General features: G+C 37.4%; 3 protein-coding genes across 5 annotated transcripts; all 3 read right to left on the bottom strand.

Moving 5' to 3' along the window:
• Nucleotides 1-475: 475 nt before the first annotated feature.
• LOC137083034 (zinc finger protein 675-like) lies at nucleotides 476-6,043 on the bottom strand. Of its 2 annotated transcripts, none has more exons than XM_067448691.1 (5): nucleotides 5,905-6,043; nucleotides 4,946-5,133; nucleotides 4,389-4,504; nucleotides 3,432-3,575; nucleotides 476-1,911 (listed from the first exon to the last, which is right to left on the bottom strand). In XM_067448691.1, the coding sequence occupies exons 2-5, from the start codon at nucleotides 5,088-5,090 to the stop codon at nucleotides 1,135-1,137; spliced, it is 1,182 nt and encodes a 393-aa protein (XP_067304792.1). In that variant the 5' UTR covers nucleotides 5,091-5,133; nucleotides 5,905-6,043; the 3' UTR covers nucleotides 476-1,134. The 2 variants fall into 2 exon arrangements, with proteins under 2 accessions (XP_067304792.1, XP_067304793.1); XM_067448692.1 differs by lacking the exon at nucleotides 5,905-6,043 and adding an exon at nucleotides 5,380-5,533.
• A 239-nt stretch (nucleotides 6,044-6,282) lies between these two features.
• On the bottom strand, nucleotides 6,283-17,413 carry LOC137083035 (uncharacterized). Of its 2 annotated transcripts, none has more exons than XM_067448694.1 (10): nucleotides 17,277-17,413; nucleotides 14,511-15,184; nucleotides 13,601-14,122; nucleotides 9,683-13,149; nucleotides 9,313-9,520; nucleotides 8,985-9,143; nucleotides 8,772-8,861; nucleotides 8,486-8,684; nucleotides 8,196-8,397; nucleotides 6,283-7,927 (listed from the first exon to the last, which is right to left on the bottom strand). In XM_067448694.1, the coding sequence occupies exons 2-10, from the start codon at nucleotides 15,121-15,123 to the stop codon at nucleotides 6,692-6,694; spliced, it is 6,696 nt and encodes a 2,231-aa protein (XP_067304795.1). In that variant the 5' UTR covers nucleotides 15,124-15,184; nucleotides 17,277-17,413; the 3' UTR covers nucleotides 6,283-6,691. The 2 variants fall into 2 exon arrangements, with proteins under 2 accessions (XP_067304795.1, XP_067304794.1); XM_067448693.1 differs by having other exon boundaries at nucleotides 9,313-9,532.
• A 1,450-nt stretch (nucleotides 17,414-18,863) lies between these two features.
• On the bottom strand, nucleotides 18,864-21,249 carry LOC137083036 (trypsin-like). Its single transcript, XM_067448695.1, has 6 exons — nucleotides 21,169-21,249; nucleotides 20,808-20,892; nucleotides 20,470-20,626; nucleotides 19,782-20,041; nucleotides 19,553-19,689; nucleotides 18,864-19,470 (listed from the first exon to the last, which is right to left on the bottom strand). Exons 2-6 carry the CDS (start codon nucleotides 20,845-20,847, stop codon nucleotides 19,321-19,323), a joined length of 744 nt encoding a protein of 247 aa, XP_067304796.1. The 5' UTR covers nucleotides 20,848-20,892; nucleotides 21,169-21,249; the 3' UTR covers nucleotides 18,864-19,320.
• Between the last annotated feature and the right edge of the window lie 682 nt (nucleotides 21,250-21,931).

The following is a 21,931-nucleotide window of genomic DNA, read 5'->3' on the forward strand; positions in this document are numbered from 1 at the left end:
AGCGGTCTTTTTTTCTACTGGAATAGAAAAAAAAAAACTTCTGGATTTTATTTGCCTGGTTGTACGTGTAAAAAAAACAACATTTGTGATTCTTATATGCTTTATAAAAACGGTTAATAATGGGATGTCTTAATTAACTTTTTTTTTTTTTTTAAATGTATTTAGCAGCCAAAATGTTTCTCTCACAGGAAGACAATGCACCCTTTCCGGTGTCACGAAAACCATGCCCACCTTGACCAATGCCTGATAAAAAAACGTAACACGTCCAGAAATCATGTTTTAGCTAACCAAACAACCAAAGACTAATTGGAACCGCAATGAAAGGGAAAGGTTCAGTCTGACCATTGCAGTTTTAGATTTATCCAATGTTCTCCTTCATGAACAATCTGTATATCAGCAATGCTGTAGTGTTCAAATAAATAGCAAAACAGAAAGAAAAGAAAAAAATCAGATGACATTCAAAACATTTTCAATGAATTATTCAGACATTTACTTTACTCAGAGAACTGTCTTAGTTGTGGGTAACATTTAAGATCAAGTCAAATCATACCAGTAGAAAAGGAAAACATTTGAAATAAAATTTTGCCAGAATTTATCAGAAAACAATCATTTAGTAAATCTTTCCACTCACCATTGTACACACTTCTAAAAAATAATGTAAAAACAATAACACATTATATTCATAGAAAAGACTTTAAAATGTTCCACAAAAAAAGAAGACAACAAAAATGTGAAGCCTTAGACAATATAATAAGGCTTTTCTGTGGGATTCTCTTGATGGTATTAGTTACAACATGATTATCCCTAGAAATGAGAATTTAATCATGTATGAATCATTTGTTACTTGCCATGCCAAGCCAAAGCTATGTACAGACGTCAAGATACAATGAGGCACCCAAAACATGGATACCAATAATTAACTGTGTAACACATTACCCTTTGGGTTTCCAGTTTTCAAAGAACATGTTCACATAGTGCTGATCTCGAACGTCAAACAGTTGAAGGATCCCCACTATGTTACAACTTCAAATCTAAAGTGAACCCTGTCCCCACCTACATTTCTATACACAAAAATTTTAAAAAATTGAATTCATCTTCTGCTAACATAGATCCTCAAAATACTCCCAAACAGAATTATCTCTTCCCGACTGGCTTCTCTTCTTTTCCATGGCTCTGTTGATGAGCCTTCAGGTTACTTTCTCTGCCAAAGCTTTTCCCGCATGTGGGGCAGGTGTACCGACCAGCACTATGTGCCCTTGCCATGTGGGCCTCTAGCTGCGCAGGTCGGTTAAAACTCTCCTCGCACTCTTCACAAGGGTGAGGCTTCCGCTGCGTGTGCTTCTCTTTCTTATGTGCTCGAAGTTGTGTCAGGGAGGGAAAAGTGAGGTCACATTCAGTGCAAGGGATCTGCCGAGCCGGCTGAGGTTTCTTATCATCAATTTCTGCTTCATCATCATCTGCCTTGGGCTCCTGGGTAGATTTAGCTGGGCGTCCGCGTCTTCCTCCTGTCTTCGATTCAGCTGTTGTTGTAGAAGCATCTTCAGAATGGTTGGTTTCCCCAGGCTCATCTGCCTCTTCCTCCTTCTTCTTTCGCTTCAGTTTCTTTTCACTAGCTGTGGCCTCAGTTTTCGGCGGTCTCCCTCGACGTTTGATGGCGGCGCTACCGTTGCAGTGCCGGTCACCTGCGTGGTTCTCCTGATGTTGCAGGAGCTCTGCCTCTTCTTCAAAGCCCCTACCACATTTACCACACCGGTAGGTCTTTGTGGGATCCTCTGCCTCATCTTCATCGAGGGGCACGGGGTGCTGGGCCAAACGATGGTTGCGCAAAAGTCCAGGACTCCGAAACGTCTCGTTGCATTCTTTGCACACAAACTGACGTTCAGGACATACCTGCCTCCGATGCGTTGTTAACTTGTGGAAAGAAAGTGACGCATGTTGAATTGTTATTAACCATAGGGTTACATTTATAATTATACAAAATCTAAACAGAAGTTTGGCATATGTAAATCAACAGTAGATAGTTGCCTATGCTCTTAAACACACCGAAAACAACGGCATAACATTTTCTAACTGAATTAGAATAATAAATATTTTATGCACAATTTAAAGAGATTCTTTAATGAATTACTCACCCTCATGTCATTCCAAACCAAGAATTCATTCATCTCCAGAATATAAATTAAGATATTTTTGATGAAATGTGTGAGAATTCTGTCCCTCCATTGACAGCTATGCAACTGACACTTTGACACTTCAAAAAGTTAATTAAGGGATCGTAAAATGAATCCATATTAATTGAAAACTTTAGTCCAAAATTGTAGAAAAGACACGATCGTTTTACTTCATGAACAGATCAAATTTAGACATTAATCGATGCACACATCAGTTGTGGTAAACAAGCTCTAGCACATTCAAGTGACGCGAGACCCAATGGGTTTCATTCTCGTGTGTTACGCAGCACGTTTGAGCTTCAGCAAGAACCAATGAGGACTCACGCATCAATCAGGTTTGGTTGAGCTTCTTTTTATGTTCGCTGATCAATGTTTATACGTGAATAAAAGACTAAATTAAATATTTTAATCTTACAAAGCAATCGTGTCTCTTCCGAAACTTTTGAATAAACCGCTCAATTCATATGGATTAGTCTTACGCTCTCTTTATGAGCTTTTTGAAATGTCAAAGTGTCAGTTGCGTATAAGTCTATGGAGAGAAAGAAATCTCTCAGATTTCATTTTTTTAAAAAAAATCTTCCGAAGATGAACGAAAGACTTATGGGCTTGGAATAGGAATGTGACAGTAAAGATATTTTCCCACTAGTTAATCGACGCGTGACAACACCGGCAATACAGACCGGAGGTTTTAAATAGCCAGTTTGAAAGCAAAAGTAAAATGAGCACATCTGAACGGGCCTCCATAAAGGGTACAGAGCAGAGTGAGCATGTTCAATTATTCCTATGAAAATTGAACTTCCATAAGAACTAAAAACATTCAGTCTCATAATAAAAAACAACAAAACAGTACAATGACAAACTTAAATGCTTTTACCAAATCTTTGAAACCAAATCTTCCGCCATCATCTTATTAGTCAGCTCCTCACTCTTGCAATAAATCTGACTCCTGTGACTTTCTTTCGGCTCACGCTTTGCGCAGACACATTATTTTAAATATAGTGTCTGTACACTATCTAAACTAAATTATTTTATAACTATATAAAAAAAAAACATAGGTGGAGTGGTCCCATTGTGGGCAAGTGATGTAACACTGTCAACAAACTATAGCAGCAAGCCTAGTTTGGAACATGAGGGTGAATAATTAATGACAGAATTTTCACTTTTGGGTGAACTCTCTCTTTAAATACTTTTATACTTTATACTATTAAAAAATTACTATTTTAACTATTTAAAAACTATTTTATGTAAACCTCCTCTCACCTCTGAGAATGTGCGGAAGCATTCTTGACAGTGTGCACATTTGAAGGGCTTGTCCTCCTTGTTGTGGGTCGACTGATGTTGTGTCAGCTCCTCAGAAGAGGGGAAGGTTCGATCACACACGTAGCAAGTGAACAGAGTATCACACTGTTGATACAAAGGCAACAGGCATGTTAACATCTCTTTCAAACCAAAATAATTTTATACGTTTCAATGAACAGTCTCTGCCAAGTTATAATTTTTTTTAAATTATGTTTATTATTGTATTGCATCCACTATGTTAAAATTAAAAGATAAGCACAGTGCAAATAACTAATCAGTCATTTAATAACATTGAAAAAGAATTCAAAGAATTTTCAGTCATTTTGACAGAAAAATCTGGTATATGGTCTACTAGTGAAAAACTCAGAAACCGAAAAGTTAAGACGAAATAAGAACATGATCACCAAACAAAGGTCTTGAAGTGTAAAAGTGTGTAGCCAAGGGTGTTTATCAGCTTTATTGAAAATAAGTTTTACACTCAATAGAAAGTTATCTCAGCTTTCCCATTTCATTAGTCTTTTTTCCCCCATTTGGGTTAATGTACATCTGCACACTTCTGTGCAAATCAGTGTAGCTAGAAGAACGTTCAAAGCAACAGGCACAACGCAGCACATCCTAACTCCAACAAGAGAACTGATACTAGCAAACTTAAATTTAAAACCATTACACCAACTTTGGAGTTTGAATCAGGTTTTTATTTTTAGAATAATGAATACATTAATTTTTGTGGATCATTTACATTCATTAGTTTTAGATGCTTTTATCCAAAATGACTTACAAATAAGGAATAAAGTCTTGAATAGTTTGTATGGTGAACTGAAGTATGACCATATCTAATCAAATCAAATTGAGAATGTTGAATCTCTAATAATCAAGTGTTATGTGCTTCTGTGATATCAAGGTAAAGCTTCAACTAACCTGCTGAAGTTGCTGTTTGTATTCTTCACGATGACTCTTTTTCATGTGCCTTTCCTTGGCTTTTGAGTTACAGAAAGTAATAAAACACTGGAAACACTGCAGGCTTTCATGCTGGTCTAGATATATGGAGAAATGGAGAAAGAGAGGGAAAGAAAGAAAGAGAGAGAGAGAGAGAGAGAGAGAGAGAGAGAGAGAGAGAGAGAGAGAGAGAGAGAGAGATGTAACCATTGTTTAAGTTTATAACAAATGTAAATAGCTAGGCATAAAATCAAGACATAAAAACATCTAAAAGTATAACAGAAAAAAAGGATTTAGGAGTGTGATGAGCATAACATTGTATTTTACATTCTATTTTAATATTTATTAGATCCCAAGATTAAAAAGATAATTATTATATCCCAGATTTGAAATATAAATGCTAGGATTCTATTCCCCATTACAAAATTTGAAAACTGGCATAACACTGCAACAGGTGCCAAATTGAGAAACATGCATTTAAAATGAGTCTTTCCATAACTGGTTCCTGTACAATATCAACGATTTCCTGTCAAACGCACATGACTGAATGATAGGAGGTGGTGCATGGTGCTGAATGGAGGTCGTGTAGACATCTTCTGTCTTCTCAGGGGGCAGTTCAGCAGGGGCAGCAGTCTCTCCACCTCCCATTACTATCTCCTCTATGTTCAGTATGTTAGAGTCCATTATGAGGGCTTAAGGATTCAATGTACACCCGCTGTAAAGTTTACTGTAACAAAGAGACGATAGACAATCTAAGCATACAACATATATAAATACTAGTGTGGAAACATCACAAATACAATTTAAAAAGTGTCCCATTAAAATAATAAAAGCGTAAAATAACGTTAACTGTTTCTACGTAACGTTAATAAAGTTTTCAAAATGAAGTTAGTTTACAAGACAAGTCAACTGAGCCATTAAACACACATCATCGCTGACAAGCTTAACGTAAATAACATCTGCCTAACGTTACCTTTTTTACACGCACTATGAACTTAACATCACACCAGTATATACTTGTCCAAAATATTAAAAAACAATAATTCAAGTTTAAATTTTAGAAAACTCTGTTAGGATACCAAACGTCTCCAATCTTGCGTTTTAGAGCCGCCTACCGTTTGTTCGCGTTAACTAAGCTATGCTAAGCTATATGCTACCGGCTAACGAGGCCTACAGGGGCCTTGAGCTTTTCCAAACTAAACCAATGCTATGTAGCAAACTAGCTCATTAATTCATGTATTGAAATTAGCCCCTCTACCAATGTGCCGATAATGCTGTCCAAAAGAAACTTTAGCGGATTTGACCGGCGCAATGCTTTTCTCATTTATAAGCTGCTATTACATTAGCCCGCTGCTGAGTTCGAGGTTAAACTTGGTGTAGAGTAAAAACCAAGTTCGCTAGATAAACCCGTTTCAAACAAAGCCCAAAAGAGGGAAATATTTATATTTTTAAGTTAATTAAATCCGAGTCTTAAAAAATAATTCAGCAGAATTCTTACCTGAAACAGAATAACCTTTTTGTCTGGAGGGAAAAGGCATAAGCCAGACATACATACATATGAAAATAAAGGGGGCGCAAACGTGTAGTCAGTGACCCGCTGTTAGACTGAAAAAACCTGCATCACGTGCCACGGCGCCCGCTGTACTTTCCATTGTGTAATTCTAAAAGCAGAACAGGTATTCATGTTTGTCATTCAAAATAAGTCATTCGCTCCTAAAATTTGATTAAAATAATATACTATTTTAAATAGTAATATATAATAATAAAGCTCACATTAAAACAACTGCATAGGCTATGCACTGATAATTACTTTAATCTAGTAGTCTGGTTACACATTACATTAAAGTGTTTATCATAAAGAAGATTGAGCCCGTACTATAAAATGTAAAAGCTTTTATTTCATACAAATACACTGGAGATGATTTCACAATGCACAATGAGCAGAAACCAGTACAGTCATGAATAATTAAATGAACACATTCTAAACAAAAAACTTTTCTTTTTAGGAAATAAAAACCAAACAATTCATAGGACATATTCTACTGTTTGCTATAGGTGTAAAATACAATAAAACCTTATTCTCTGTGGAGGAAGATATAACAATCACAATAAAACATTCATTATACACCCAACTGGGCTTAATTGTGTCTGCACAACTACTTAACCTGGACAGGAATAGAAATGGGTGGCTCAGGGTTTGTCATGAGTCATGGTAAGCAATAACTTAATTAACTTGATCTTATTTATGTAAATGTTAAAGTTTAACTGTTCACAGCTTGTAATCCTTATGAAGACCCCTGACTGTGAAACTTTAGGAAACAGTTGTGGTTTCGAGAAATACACAGGAACACACAGCATTTGAGACAACGCACACGTGATGTTCTCTCACAGCCTCCGAATCTACACTTCCTGGCCACTTCACCCTCAGCCAGCTGCTCTGGCCAGTGGCCAAAGCCATCATACCGTGTATGTACATCCGGCAAAGGGGTCTCAAGAACCTGAGAAGGTCTTGAGTCTGTATCTGGGCCGTGAAGTTTGGGAGCAGGAGGGCAGGGGGGTGATGAGTCTTGAGTGTCAAAGCCACTGGAGAGAATCAGTGCTTTGGCCACCTCCAAACGAAATGCCATAAGTGATAATAGATCTGTAATATGACTGTAATCTTGCTTATACTGTATCCATGAATTTACCAACACCAGATCGATTAAGTCCCAGAGAACAGAATGTGGCCAAGCGCTGACTGCCGAGTTTGTGCATGGAGTACGATAAAGACTTCTCAAGTCACGATTAAGATTCGCAGCTTTAATTGCTCGCTCAAAGCCACTGACAAGAGATGTTGAGCGTGGCTTTTCCTTTACCACTGCTGAAAGAATAAAGCCATGATGACATCTGAAAAGTTTGAGTTTTCCATCGGAGCTCACAAACTCGTCACCTATTTGCCCTCTTGCCCCACCAACCTTGCCAGCGCTTTGCACACCTGCCTCTAAAAGATGCTCTAGCATAGAAGGTGTGGAAAGCTCTGGTTTGCAAAGAAACACCATCCCTTCATTTCGGTCTCTGCCCCTAGAGACCATTTTCTCGACTACATCTTCTCTATTGGAGTCATCTGCACTCAAGTTGAAGTCCACGACCAAGCCTCCACCATTTATGACAACTGTGTGAAGTAATGAGTGGGTCGGGTGTCTTTGAAAAGGAAGGGGGTACTGGTCGACCCCACAGTTTCCGTTTCTCTTCAGCGCCCGACAACCGACATTAACTCTTTTAATCAATGGCATTACCTTCCACAAAGGATCTGTCTTTGAGTTTGCACAATTACGTGCCTCCTGATTACTATGCGCTTCTTTACTCTGTCCTGGCTGGTCTCTGTTACATTCTTCAGCCTGCTGATCGCTACTTGTAGAAGCTCCACCGGAACTGACCAGCTTCACTTTACGAGTGAGCTCACAGAATCTTGAAGATGACATGGCATCGGAGATCAGAGGTACCCGTGTGCAGTCTTCCCAGTAGAGCTTTGTGCTGGGAAACTTTGTGGTTAGGAAAACATAGAAAGAGAGTCTTAGTTTAGTTTTATGAGCAGTTATGAGCAGTAAAACAATTGCTACAATTAAAAAAGATGGTGGCACCAATAATCCGAATTATTATTAAATAAAATAAATTATTATTATACAATATATTATTAAAATGTAAATATGGAATATTTCATAATTATATTTAAATAATCCAAATGAACCTTTAGAAAATGACCCATTTTCCAAATGTTGTCATGCACTTATGACTAAGGTTATGACTAACCTTTAGAGTCCCCATTGCAATGTGGATTCCCACATACTGTGCAACCTCTTTTTCTGTGACAGGGTTTGGCAGTTTTGATGTTTCCCTTGTGCAGACAGCAATTTCATTCCATGTGTCCAAACTAAAGTACTGATTGAAATAGTTAATGGGCTTCCAGTTGAGCTGCCTCTCTGGATCTGTGTGCCTTGTTGGAGAGGCGTTTCTAAAGAGGAGAGAAAAAACAGCTTTTAAAAGATTGCTGACATTATTTTGGCCTACCTGGTATTTTATGTTACACCAACAACACTCACGTTTTATCACTTGGACCACATCTCTCTGTGCCCTTTTGATGTACTGTACCATTTGACTGTATTCCATGGTAACAGGATATCACAATAGTTTCAGCTTCTGGTTCAGAATGGACATTATCGGCATTATCATCCGTGTCTGAATTCTCAGAGAGGAATTCTAGAAAGCTCTGGGTTCTCTGCTTTTCAGCACTAGCATCACCTACAAAAACAACAAAGCACATTTTCAAACTGAACTAACAGAACAGACCCCACATCAAAGCATTAACTTGGCTATTCTTTTATTTACCCTCTTCAGAGTTTGTGTACAGCTGTTGCATGTCCATTTGCACCGAACCCACACTTATTGCCTCACATTCTTCAATTCCAGGTGAAGCCCCTATGTGTTATGAATGGGACTGATTAGTGATAACACACAAAACATTATATTTGATACTGCAAATAAGTCCAAATTAAATTATTTAAATATATTTTATAAAATACAGAATTATGTCCCCCCCACCTGCAAGCTCCCCCGTATCCAAGCATGCCTGTTCCGCATGAGGAGGTTCCACTAAATGTTCCCTCTCTTCCTCCTTAACAGGGTAAAATATACATTGCTTGCTGAAGGTCTGCAGGGGCACTACATGAGAGTCAGAAGAGGTGCCATCTCGGTTCTTATCTGCGAGAGGAATATGTAGATTTAACTTAAGATTTAAGTTAAGATTTATATTTAACAGACTCAATTTTGCAAAAAGGGTTCCTCAGTATACATTTTGTAAAATGTATTTTCTTGATACTGCTGTATTAGAGACAAATAATTAAGTTCTATTTCTTTGCTTGAAACTGACCTTGGCATGCAATACGGTGAGGATCTGCAGGCTGGAGTGCCTGGAACATTTCATTCGTAGTCAAGTGGTCTTCTGCTTTCACAATAAACATCTGTACTCCACGCATTGAACAACTCTCAGAAGAAATCAGTCTGTGGTGAGCCAAATTTGAAGATCGTTCCTCTATTTTCATGTCAGAAGATGTGCAAGCCACTTTATTGGTAACCAACTTGGAGTTTCCCTTAAATGAGAACATTATGTAAATCTGATACACAATACACACATACACATACTTTACATGACACAATAAATAAGAGGTTTAAAACATTAATATTCAAATGTGGAAGGACAACATCTAAAAAGTCTGACAAAAAAATGCAGAAAACCTCACCCCTCTAATCCGACCCTGGGTGTTTGGAATTTCCATATTTCTCTCACGTGCTGTCAAGAATTTTTCCAATATGATTCCAGGAGAGCTGCCGTCTCTAACCAGCTCTCTAGATGTCTCGAATGATCCATCTTCAGAGTTTACAATGTCCATTACACTCGTGGTAACAGAGTCCAACTCAAAAACTACTGGTTCCTCAGGAGCCTCCTCAGAAGACGATGGTTGACAAGTTTCAGAGGCATTAACTCCATTCTTGTCAGTTTCTTTGTTCTTTCTCTCTGGAGCATCAAGTACACACATATGATAGAGCATTTGGCATTCTTGTTGATCCTTATTTCCTTCCATGTCCTTTTTACTTTTGTTTTCGGTGCTAGGTCTTCTTCCAACTGGTCTCTTGCCCTGGCTTCTTCCAACTCCTTTCTTTCCTCTTTTCACAGAATGTCCTCCTACCACTCTTTTAAGATCATCAACTCTCCGTACAAGTACCTCTTCTTCTTCTTGCTTTATTTCTGGTTCAGTAAGAACTTTTTGAGTTAATACTTCATCAGGATCTTTTGCAGACTCTTGAGGCTGAGAACATGGATTTTTTTCTTCATTTTCCTGCTCTCGAGAGACACCTGAAATGTTTTTTATATGAGTGTTATGGTTCTCGTCCTCATTTTGGTCTCCAACCATGACTAAATTGACCCCTAGGGGCAGTTCTTCTTTAATTTCTTCCTCCAATGCATCTTTGAGTTCAGTGCAATTTGTTTCTGTGATAGTTCCAACCTCTTTGCTCCGTTCTTTTTCTGGCACACACTCACTAGCATTTTCAGTTAGCTCCTGGGGCACAATACATTCGACTGGGGCTGGTGTAGACATCTGTGAAGGGATCTTGCAAACTTCTAAAAGATTTTTCTCAGGAGGTTGCTCAGGTCCAGGAACAATTCCTTCGACATCTTTCTCTCCTTGTTGCTTTCCTTCAACACCACAAGAAGTAGGTGTCAAAGAAGGAGACGGACTTAATGCTGGGAATGATAGTCTTTCTCCTACAATCTCCCCCACCTCAGTCTCCATATCCCAATCTGTTGCAAACTGAATTTCAAAGACATTAGGAGAAATATGTTTTTCTTTAGGACCAGGTCTCATAACTCGTTTTTTAGCAACAACAACTGTCTCATCTGGGAAGGCCACCTTTCCAGCGGAGTGCCAGGCCGCCATGTGTTCCTGTAAAGCGGATACTTCTGAGAATTTCTTCCCACAGTCTTGGCACCCAAGAGTAAGCTGAGAATACGGAGGGCTCAATGCAATTTCCTGGTCTATTTTTGTAGGAGCTTTGCGTTTCCGTATAATCTTGGGCTTTGGAGACACAGAACCATGGCTGTTTTCAACAGAGGGAATTTCAAAAGACAAGGGCTCTCCTTGATACTCCGCTAATTTATTTTCAACTGATTTTGCTTTCTTTTGGTGGGTTACATTCAAGGATTTACTAGGTGCTTTTTTTGTTTTTTGCCGTACCTTTTTATCATATTTGTTTGGGGGTGATTTCTCAAGTTCAGTAGCATCCAACTTGTGTACTTTCAGCTGAGGCTGCTTGTGGCCTTTTAATAAGAGCAGAGCTTGTTTCTCTATATGAGGCAGGTCTGGAACATCAGGTGTGGATTTTGCCTGTGTGACCTTATGCTTTGGTAATTTGTGGGTATTTTTCTGAAAGGTAACATTTTTAGTCTTTCTAACCTTGGGTTTCTTGGGACAATCATCTTCAGATGTTTTGCCCTGCTTCTTTTTTTTTTGTACAGGTACCAGGGTTTCATCTTGTTGGACCTCCTGGACAGACTGTGCCTTCTTGACCAAATTGTTCTGATTCTTAATTTTTCTCTTCTGAGGTTTCGCATGTTGTGTTGCTTCTGATGCCACTAAAACAGTGTCTGTTTTATTATTTATTTGCCCAGTTGACTTCACTGTTACTCCTAAAGGACTTTCAACACCCTTTACTTTATCTTTTTGCACTTTTTGGTTAACATCCAAATTATCATCATGCTGAGACAAAACAGGCACTTGGTCTTGAGCACTAATTTGCTGGTTCTTGTTTTGTTTTGTTTTAGATGTTTTTATTACCTTCGGTTTAGAGGATTTTTTCTTCTCGCTTGGTCCAAATCTGACAACAAGCTTTTTGTTTTTTGCCTTTTCTTTTTTCTTAGTAATCACTTTTGATGAAGTATTAACTTTCTTGGTTGATGCTACCTGGCCATCACATATGTTATTTCCATCCTTAGTCTCTAGTTTGTCAGACAATTGTTTCTTAGATCTTTTTTTCTTTGTTGGATTTTTCTTCTGAACAAAAGGGCAATCCTGTAAATTGGCTCTAGTCTGGTCTGGTGTTGGCACAGAGCTTTGTTGAAGGTCAATTAAGGTGTTTTTCTGCACAGTGTTGAGGGAATCTGACTGAGATAGTGGTTCCACCATGGATGGTTCTTTTTCTGACTCAACTTGTTCCTTTTGAGCTTGGATTTGCTGAAGTTCTTGAGGCTTAATTAAATTGCCTAAATCACCCTGTTCACTTACCACCTGTGAGTCTGATTCCATAGACAATTCTATTGAATCTTGAATTTTTGAAGGACATGCTGTCTCTGCATTGGCAACTGTCTTTTCAGATGTTACTGTGTCATCTGGCACATTGTCCTCCTCCACACGATAAATATTTGTTGTTTCAGGTTGAGGAATTAAAGGTGGTTCCCTGTTTATTTCCAAAGCTGCAATGCTTTGTGTGACTGGAAAATGTTCCTCTGATGTATGTGACAGCTCATGAACTAAATCATTCTGTGGTGCTTCATCATGTAAAGGTGTTTGATCCAACAAAATTGAAGTTTCAGTCTGTACTGGTATAAGTTCAAGGTGAATTTCATTCATTTGCATTTGGGCCTCTGTTTGTGTCAGTTCAACAGATGCTACTTGGGTCTCTGAGTTTTCTGTTGAAGTAATGGGCTCCTCTTGTGACAGCACAATGTCCTTTTTTTGCAAATCTCCTAGCTCTTCTGACACTCGGAGATTAATTTGCTCTGCTTTTGATGAGTCTGTATAAGATTGCTCACATTGTGTTGGCTGAATGGTTGATTGAGTAAAATTCACATGCACCGGTTGCATTAATGGTTGTGTATGAGGAAATCCAAAGCTTTGTGGCTGCAAAGGCAATATAACCAACTGATTTACTTTCTGTACATTTCCAAGTTTTTCAATTAGTCTTTTAATTTGCTCAGCATCCAGCTTGTCCATTTGCTGTGGTGCTGGCCCGACAGTTTCCATGAGCAGAGTTTGTGGTTGTCTATTTGCTGTCTGTGTAATAGTAAGTCCGGGGGGCTTTGGCTGTGGCATCAACACAGTGCTACTTTGTGACTCTTGAGCGTGTTTATTTTTAATGTGAAGATGATGTGCTTTGGAAGTCTTGAAGACTGTATTGCACTGTGAGCATGGGTATTTTCGCTCACTTGTTCCTGCAGAAAAACAAAATTAAAAGCATAAATAAATAAAATAGTCAGCGCAGCAACAGTCTCATTTAACGATCCCTCTAATCATGTTTGACCTCTAAAGGGAGTGATGAAAGCACAGATGAGGAAATCAGCAAAATATTGTTTATTAGCTGATATTGGAGTTTCCATTATCAGTATTATGTAAATCATCATCATATATTGGATATTATCTTAAGTCCATTTTTAGTAATAGGCTAGTCCAATTTTAAATGTAATATCAGCCTTTAGCGACAACATGAAACTGACTATGGGCTTATTGGTATCAGCAAGAATTCCCTAAATCCCTAAAATGATGAATCCCCAAAATACAAAAAGACCAGTATTCTTCATATCACCACAGTATCTCTAATAAAACTCTCCATAGTCTTATTTTTTACGTCTACTCAAACAAAATAAATAGGTTTTGGTCATTTACCTTTAGTTCTCTTTTTCTTTGTGGTGGTTGATGCATTTGTCGGGTCACCTTTGGTACCTTCTTTGTGATGTTTTTCTAAGTGGTTCTGAAGAGACTTGGATGCAGAAAACTTTTTACCACAGTGTTTGTGTGAGCAAATATACGGCTTTTCCGCTGTGTGTACCCGTTGGTGGTATCTGAGTAAAGTAAAGGTTTTAAAAGGCTTGCCACACTCCGAGCAGGTGTATCCATGTTTGCTATAGTGAATTTTTTTTTTGTGACTCGTTAGCTCACAGGATTGGTAGAAGGCCTCATTACAGAACGGGCACTTGAACCGCTCGTTACCAGTGTGTGTGCGTTGATGGGCCATGAGCTCTGTGGAGGAGGTGAAATGCTGATCACAAACATAGCAGGTAAAGAGAACATCTCCCAGGATGCACTGCTGATACTCTGCAGGGTGGCTCATTTTAAGGTGCCGATCTTTGCTTTTGGAGTCACTGAAGATGATGTGACATTCTAGGCATTGTAGTGAGAGCTGGGATGCTAGAAGTCAGAGTGAAAAACAAAACAATGCATATTAGATAATAACAACTGCATATTAAATAATAATGCAACTTTTGTAAGTATGACATTTTTATCCAAGTAAAATTGCTATGGAATTTTTTTTTTTTTTTAAAGCGAGCATTGCATATTGGCATGGAAAGGTTTAAAAATAATTGGCTTAATTGAAGCAGAGAGAAGTTAATCTCAGAAAGAGCTAGATATGACATTTAGATGAATGATTACTGTCAAAAATGTGTGTATATATGCACAAATAAATCCTTCAAAATATGCATTAAGGAAATAATATACATTTTGATTTCATACATTTAAAGCAATTGACTGTAAAACAGGCTTTTCTAGGAAAAAACATAAGGGTCAAAGAACTTACAGGTGAGAGGTATTACTTTGGCCATATCGATTTTTAAAGGGTTAAATTTGTCCTTCTTTGGAGGGATGTTCTTTCTGTCTGCATTGTTTGCTGTACCTCCAGTTGATGATTTAGTGTTGGCACACATTTTTGGTGTATCATTGGAGCTTATGGGCTCTTCTGGTGCACAACTTGCAGCCTTACAGTCTGATGACCCTGATTTGTTGGATGCATGCTCACATTCCACTTCTGTCACAATATCTGAACTCAACTCAGCCAGATTTGACTGATTTTCACAATGCAAGCCTTCAACGTCTGCAGTTTCACCTGTTTCCTCTATAACGGCTTCAGGTTGTGTGCTGTCATCTTGTGTTGCCACAGGAAAAGCGCAGTGCTCCACTGTTTCCTCCACGGGGGTTATAGGTTCTATTATTGGTGGTACTGGGACATAGAGGTCCAGTTTCAACTCAAGACCACTGGTTTGACCTGTACTCTCTGTAGCCTCCATTCCATGTACAATACTCTCTAATGGTGCTTCCAAAGGAGATGGGTGTTCTGAAAGTGAAAGGTGCTCATTGTGCAGATTTGCTTCAGGAGCAGATGGTTCACTAGGTGGCTCATTAGCATGTTCCATGATGCTTCACTTCTGATGTGAAACTCAATGTACAATTGAACTCGGAGCTCCTAAAGTAACCCTACAATAGAAATATGCAAGTTAACTAACAAAGGTAAGAGGAACACTCTAAAACATAAAAGCACATCTCATATCACAATGCATTTTTGGACTAACAAATGGTATGATTTTACTACGTAAATATCATTAATCATTAGACACTTAGAGGAAGTGTCTCTATTAAGTCCAGTCATAACTACGTTTCATAAAGATATTTGAACAGCCTTCTAATAAAGTGGAAATTTAATACACTTTTCATCTAAACATCAAGTAACAAAATTAAATTGCTTAATGTAATTGCAAACTTGACAAGATAATTTAAGCCTACCTGTTTTCTTAATAAGCCCACTACATATTTCAATGTAAATACTTCACATTTGACAATTAGATTATGATTATTTGATGAATGGTCAGCATGCACATAACTTCAGAAATGTTTTATGATTCTAGTTATAATATTTGACATGCATCAGCATCCATTTAACATTAAACTAACACAAGTGGTCAAATAAAAATAAATATTCAAATATTAATATTTCTATAATAATCTGTCTGCTTTCTTTTCGCTACCCTCTTTTCTCTGGCTAAGCATCTAACTGGTCGTTCCCTCTCAGAAACAGGGCCGTCTTCCAACCGGTGAGACTCCCTGGTCCTCATAATGAAAAAAATGCAACTAATTACAGTTCATGAATTAAAAATTATATATATCCAGAATATCTATATTTAGAAATGCTCCGATCAGAATTTTTGCAGCTGATACTGATATCAGAAGTCAGCGATGGATACATCTTTGCTGCCTTCAAAAATAGATCAGATGAAGGTATCTCAGGAGAAAGGAAGTAAAGCTAACATTAGATTTGGACACGTCTTTCTTGATGCCTTCCTACTTTGGAATGCATCCTCAGAAGGCTTCATTTTAAGCTTTCGGATGCAGTCTGTGACCGTTAAAAACAAAAATAAAGATGCCGTCTGAACATTGAGGTTGGTTGCCAGCTTATGTGTGAAATTGTTAAAAAACTTTAACAATCGATTAAATTAAATATTTGCTTATAACCAAAGCTCGCTCTATTTTGCTGTATAGAATATTATTAAAATGTTATGCTGCCTCAGAACTCAGTTTCACAAGGTACCTTCGCGCACAAAGTCCTTGCCAGAATTTTTTTCATTTGCTGAACACAGAAGACGATAATTTGAAGAATACGTGAACCTAAACAGGTGACGGACCTCATTGACAAGTCAAATCTTCTTTTGTGTTCAGCAGAACAAATAAATTATATTAATAAATTAAATTTGGGACAAATTGTGTAATAATGATGAGGAAATGATGACAGAATTTTCATTTTTAGGTGAAATATTCCTTCAAGTAGTTAACCTTAAGTAACATGGATTTTCAAAAAATATTGCCAGTTCATTTGTCCATAAACAGCTTTACACAGCTGGGTTAAGGCTGCTCTGTGCCTGTTTAAAGATCTTTATAAAGCTGCATAAAAGCAAGAATTATGCCTGCCCTGATCCACCTTAGCCCCTAGAAAAAAAAGTAGCTTATACTATACAGTTGAAATACTATACTATACACTATACTATCTATGTAACATAAAAGAAAGAGTCAATGAACAGTCCCCACCACCAATTACACACTGGGTGACAGGTTTTCTAGAACTCATACAACAACACATACAAGTACAAACAGTGAAAAGTGACTTTTGCACTATAACAGCACTCTCAGCGTTCAAACTGTAACAAATAAATGTGGCATTCGTCTAGGTATGGTACGATAATAATCCAGTGCGAGTGGTTACTGATGTCACATGCTGTATAATATGAAGGTACATCATCACTAGGTTGAGAGACACAGCCCACACTGTGCAGGGTCAAAATAATCCGAACAACAAAGAAAAGGGAAGTCGAAATACACACGACTACATGAATATGGTTGTTTATATCTATGCAGTGGTTACATCCTTACATGTTGCGCTAATATGAGGATTTTCTGTTCTGACCCATTGTGTGCAAAACTGCCTGTTATATGGCGCGTGTCTGTGCGTGGTTGTGTGCACTGCCTCAAAGACATGACTGCATACCGCTGTATTTACTAATATAAGCCCCAAACTCACCGATTTAGTTTTTCTCTTCCTCCCAGCATCTTTTCTGCGCTGTATTTTCTTAACCCATTGGTTGCGCCTTTATCTAATGGGCTTTATGCGAGATCGCCATATCACAACACTGGGATGCAGGTTATGTGACGTCACGCAGATACTCTATGTGGGAGTTGTAGTTTACAAACTTAGAATGTTGTAGTCCTAAAAATAAATATTAGTTCCTCAAAAAAAAAAAAAAAAAAAAAGAAAATCTGATGGGGCAAATTATTGAGGTAATAATATTTGTATATTAAAGATATTATATGAATTCTGGAAATCTACATTTATTGTAAACATTTTTTATTTTTTATTACAACTGAATCATATCGTCCAGAAATATTGGCACTGCTTTGTAATAAATTCCCTCCTATCAAAATAGGATATCATTTATCTCTAGCGAAGTTGTCATAATGTCTACATTTTTTTCAAAACAAATGGTTTAGTGTTTTCACAGTTTGATGGGAGAAAGCATGATTTTAAAAAAAATACATCAAAAGGGACTTTTCTTTTTTTATGGGAAATTGCTTTTTAATATAAATTATTTATCCATGCACATTATTTTTTTCATTTAGTCTATATTCATGTGGCCTGCAATCTTTAATCAAAATAACATCCCCTCTCTTTTGCAACAATATCTCTTCTCTGATGATATGTTCACTGATGTGCTGTGTTATGGGACAACGTGTCACACACATGAGATTGACCAATTAGCAAACCTTAATGATCCAATCCAAAATCTGCCTGATATTTTTTCTTGTTCGAGAAGCCGTTTCAAGAAAAGATTATCTAAACTTCTGTTTCATGTTGACTCTCCATTTGAAAATTAAAGACAGAAACACTTGCTCTAGCTAAATTTATTTGTAGATATTTCAGCCAGGTTCATCCTGTTAGCCTAGGAAGTGTATGTAAGATTGTAAGATCACTGTCAAATGACTGCAGAGCGGTGTATCCCCCCCCCCCCCCCCCCCACACACACACACACACAGATGCTGAATCACTACTGACTTCTAGATTGGTCGATAGGTGGAGGGTGGAGCTTCAGGCTAAAACATCAACATCAGTTGAGGGCTGCAACAGCAACTTTTAAATGACAATTATGGCAATATCCTGGCTGGACTACTGTTGTCAGTGATACAAGTAGTTGAAATTAACATGATTTCTTAATGCCGTGTGACATATCAGGGCCATTTTATGATTCATTGAAATGCATTTCAGTTCCTTTAAATGCATACCTTGGGTCTTTAGTGACCCAGGACTTCATTCAGTACCTTCCAATTCATTCATTCATTCATTCATTCATTCATTCATTCATTCATTCATTCATTCATTCATTCATTCATTCATTCATTCATTCATTCTTTCTTTTTTAGACATCAACCAGTATTCCTCAATCAATTCATTATAAACAATTTAACAAACAAACAAATAAATAAATAAATGTATAGGGTCACTAATGAGGTGTGTAACAATGTAAGTATAGTTTTTCTTCACAATAATAATTGAATCTTTGATGACTGATTAAGTGCAATTCACCTTTATTCCAGAAGGTGGCCATGTCTGATACACAATGATATAGTGACGTTTCACTCATAGTTATCGCAGGCAGAAAACAAAATAATAGAAAGAACCATCAGCAAAACTTAAAATGGCTATATCAGTGATTTACTGCAGAGCAAGTACCTAATGCAATCAAATACTGTCATTATCACATTATGGTCTATCTGGTTAAGAAGCTGTCAGCGATCAAAATTTTGATTGTAAAGATTTTGAAAATGATTGTTTTGAGATCGCAAATATGAGCCAGATGCTGACTGTACTGGGAAATGAACTGACGGGGACAGTGATGATGGTATAAAGCATCTGCTCAAACTGAACTCTTCCAAGCTCCAAAAGGTAACAACGTATTTTATTCTTCTGTAATTGTTACAGTAATATCAGGAGTTTTATTTTACAGGTCACTAAAGACCTGAATATGTAATGATTGGTGAAACATTAATGCATTCATGGGTTAAACAAACAACTAGTTGTTAGCTGTGATGTTATTGGCCCAGTCAGTGTAGCGGCACACCTCAGCATAAACCCCAGGTCTGCCACGCTGAGCACAGCCATAACCCCACGAAACAACTCCTCGCAGCTCCCCATTGCACACCACAGGACCGCCAGAATCACCCTGAGAAAAAAAAGGAAAATTAAGAGGAAGTTGTGAGTGTTTATTAAAATATATAACAGACATAAAGATAAATCTGACATACCTGACATGAGTCTTTGCCTCCCTCCATGAATCCAGCACAGAACATGTTTTCTGTTATTTGCGATCCATATGCACCCTCACACTGCACCCTTGACAGTACAGGCAAATTCAAACACTGCAGCACAGAGGCATAGTCAACTGGAAAATAAATAATATGAAAAAATACATTAAAGCTTTTTCTTTTTTTACTTATATGTTGAATGTTGAAAGTTTTACTACTGACATCTCACCTCCAGTGGTGATCTGATTGCCCCATCCAGAAACCAAGCACTGCTCCCCTTCAGAGGAGCAACTGGTTGCCAGAGGGATTGGCTGCACATACTGGTTGAACACGGCAGGCTCTTTCAGCTTGATCAGCATGAAATCATTGTCATATGTAAAATCATTATAGTCCGGATGTGGAATCACTTTCTCTACCCTGAGCTGCTGCTCTGTGGATTCTTCAACTGATATGTTGTATTTTCCCAGGTGGACAGTAAGACGAGAAGCTCTATTTGACAAAAACTCATATATTACTGGGCTCTAATACAACTTTTATTACAATACTGCAGTGGCAACCTATACATTTCTTTTATGCATAGTCTCAAAGGGGTTTTATACTTATTCTCAGAGCCATTATGGTTATGTCAAGACCATTACAGATAATAAATAATCTTGCACTAGTGTGCTAAATGGTAAACATTTTGAATTACTCCTTGAATCTAGAAAACTTTTTAAAACTGTACACTGTATTTGAAATAAAAGGCTATACAAAACTAAAGCTATTGGATGCCGGGGTTGGTTAATAAACCCTCATCTTTTAAATAAATAAATAAATAAATAAATAAATAAATAAATAAATAAATAAACAAATAAACAAATAAATAAATAAATAAATAAATAAATAAATAAATAAAAGTAAAGATAGTATGCACTTACAGAATCTTGCAGTGAGCAGCAGAAACAAGCCATCTTTCATTAATCACAGACGCTCCACACCAGCGCTCCCCATTATCGTAAGTAAGGTAGACTTGCCAGGGCTGAGAGTTTGGTGAACATTCATAACCTTCAATGATTTTGCTACCTGTGCAACAAGCTGGAAGAAAAAAAGTATTATTTTTGATATTTCTGATATTTGTTTTTTTTCTCTCCTATTTATTACCATTTAATATTTAGTTAACATATATCGGTAACATGTATATAGCATATTAAGGGTAATCTAAGCCATTAGGCTGAAAACAACTGAAAATAATAATAAAAAAGCGAGATCTACATACCCACAGCCACTGCCAGCAAAGGGAACACAATAGTCTTCATTGTAGTAGATGAAAGAAGTGCTCACATTCAGACAAAAGAAAGATTCTGCAAATTTCAGAAATCACAATGCATAGGAAACACAAGGGGTTCAAAGAATAACAGATTTTAAATACACAGTGATATTAATGATATTATTTTAAAGACATTTAATTGTCTTGAAACATTTAGTTATTATCATACAAATAAATCATACAAAAGGAAAACTGCCAAGCCATCATGATACATCACTGAATTGTGCACAATAAACCAACCAACAATACACAATGAAAAAGCAAATATTGATAGTATTGTCCACCATCGTTTTTAAAAATGTATTATTACCTTGCAATACCTTGTAGTCAGCTGAATCTTCAATGGCCGTGTCCAAAAGTGTAAATGAGCATATAAAAATCTTTCCTGCTTGAATGGCTTATATAATGCAAATGAAGCCCCGACTCCCACTTTCATGAAACTCCCAGCCCCCCACCCTCCACCCCCCACCCCCCTCGGTTTCCTGTGCCTTATCTAAAAGCTCTTGTTCTTCATGGATGACTTGGAGTCACCATAGAGTCAGATGATTCCCTGTCAGATGAAGATGAGGTTGTCAGCCTCATCATCTTTCTCATCATCTTATCTATCAACAATTTCCGGATATTTTTCCCAATATCACTTCTTGATTAAAATCATGAATTGCCCCTAAAATATTTTTTGCATCACTGATACTGAATGCTTTCCCTTAAAATGACTCTCCTTTCTCCCAAGAATAACAACTTCTCCTTTTGTTAAAACCTCCACCTTTACCCCCCTAGCAACTAGATTTTCAAGTTGTGTGAAGCAAAAAATAAATATCTCTATCATATTTTTCTGCATATCAACATATCTTGGTTCCCAGAACGGACAGCCTATAGCATTAGCCAGAAAACATTTTCCGCCCTTTCTGCCTTTCTTTCTTATGAAAGCAAAATTTGGTTATGTTTGAGGAACATCTGATATCCTTTAATCTGATGCTGATCTGTGAATAATCACTCATGTCCATATGTGGATGATTAAATGCATATATTAAAATAATGTGCTCAATGAATTTTGGTTACACTTTATTTTAAGG

Source organism: Pseudorasbora parva, chromosome 7, assembly GCF_024679245.1.
Source record: "Pseudorasbora parva isolate DD20220531a chromosome 7, ASM2467924v1, whole genome shotgun sequence".
In the NCBI taxonomy this organism is placed as follows: domain Eukaryota; kingdom Metazoa; phylum Chordata; class Actinopteri; order Cypriniformes; family Gobionidae; genus Pseudorasbora; species Pseudorasbora parva.

Coding starts and splice junctions, on each gene's coding strand:
- LOC137083035 (XM_067448693.1), bottom strand. CDS start 15,123: ATGGAACATGCTAATGAGCCACCTAGTGAACCATCTGCTCCTGAAGCA. Junction 14,123..14,510: donor CAAAGTAATACCTCTCACCT/GTAAGTTCTTTG, acceptor TCTGACTTCTAG/CATCCCAGCTCTCACTACAA. Junction 8,398..8,485: donor TGTGGTCCAAGTGATAAAAC/GTGAGTGTTGTT, acceptor TCTCCTCTTTAG/AAACGCCTCTCCAACAAGGC.
- LOC137083034 (XM_067448691.1), bottom strand. CDS start 5,090: ATGGACTCTAACATACTGAACATAGAGGAGATAGTAATGGGAGGTGGA. Junction 3,576..4,388: donor ACAAACAGCAACTTCAGCAG/GTTAGTTGAAGC, acceptor TTGTATCAACAG/TGTGATACTCTGTTCACTTG. Junction 1,912..3,431: donor GCTTCCGCACATTCTCAGAG/GTGAGAGGAGGT, acceptor TCTTTCCACAAG/TTAACAACGCATCGGAGGCA.
- LOC137083036 (XM_067448695.1), bottom strand. CDS start 20,847: ATGAAGACTATTGTGTTCCCTTTGCTGGCAGTGGCTGTGG. Junction 19,690..19,781: donor CAATCAGATCACCACTGGAG/GTGAGATGTCAG, acceptor TTTATTTTCCAG/TTGACTATGCCTCTGTGCTG. Junction 19,471..19,552: donor GAGGCAAAGACTCATGTCAG/GTATGTCAGATT, acceptor TTTTTTTCTCAG/GGTGATTCTGGCGGTCCTGT.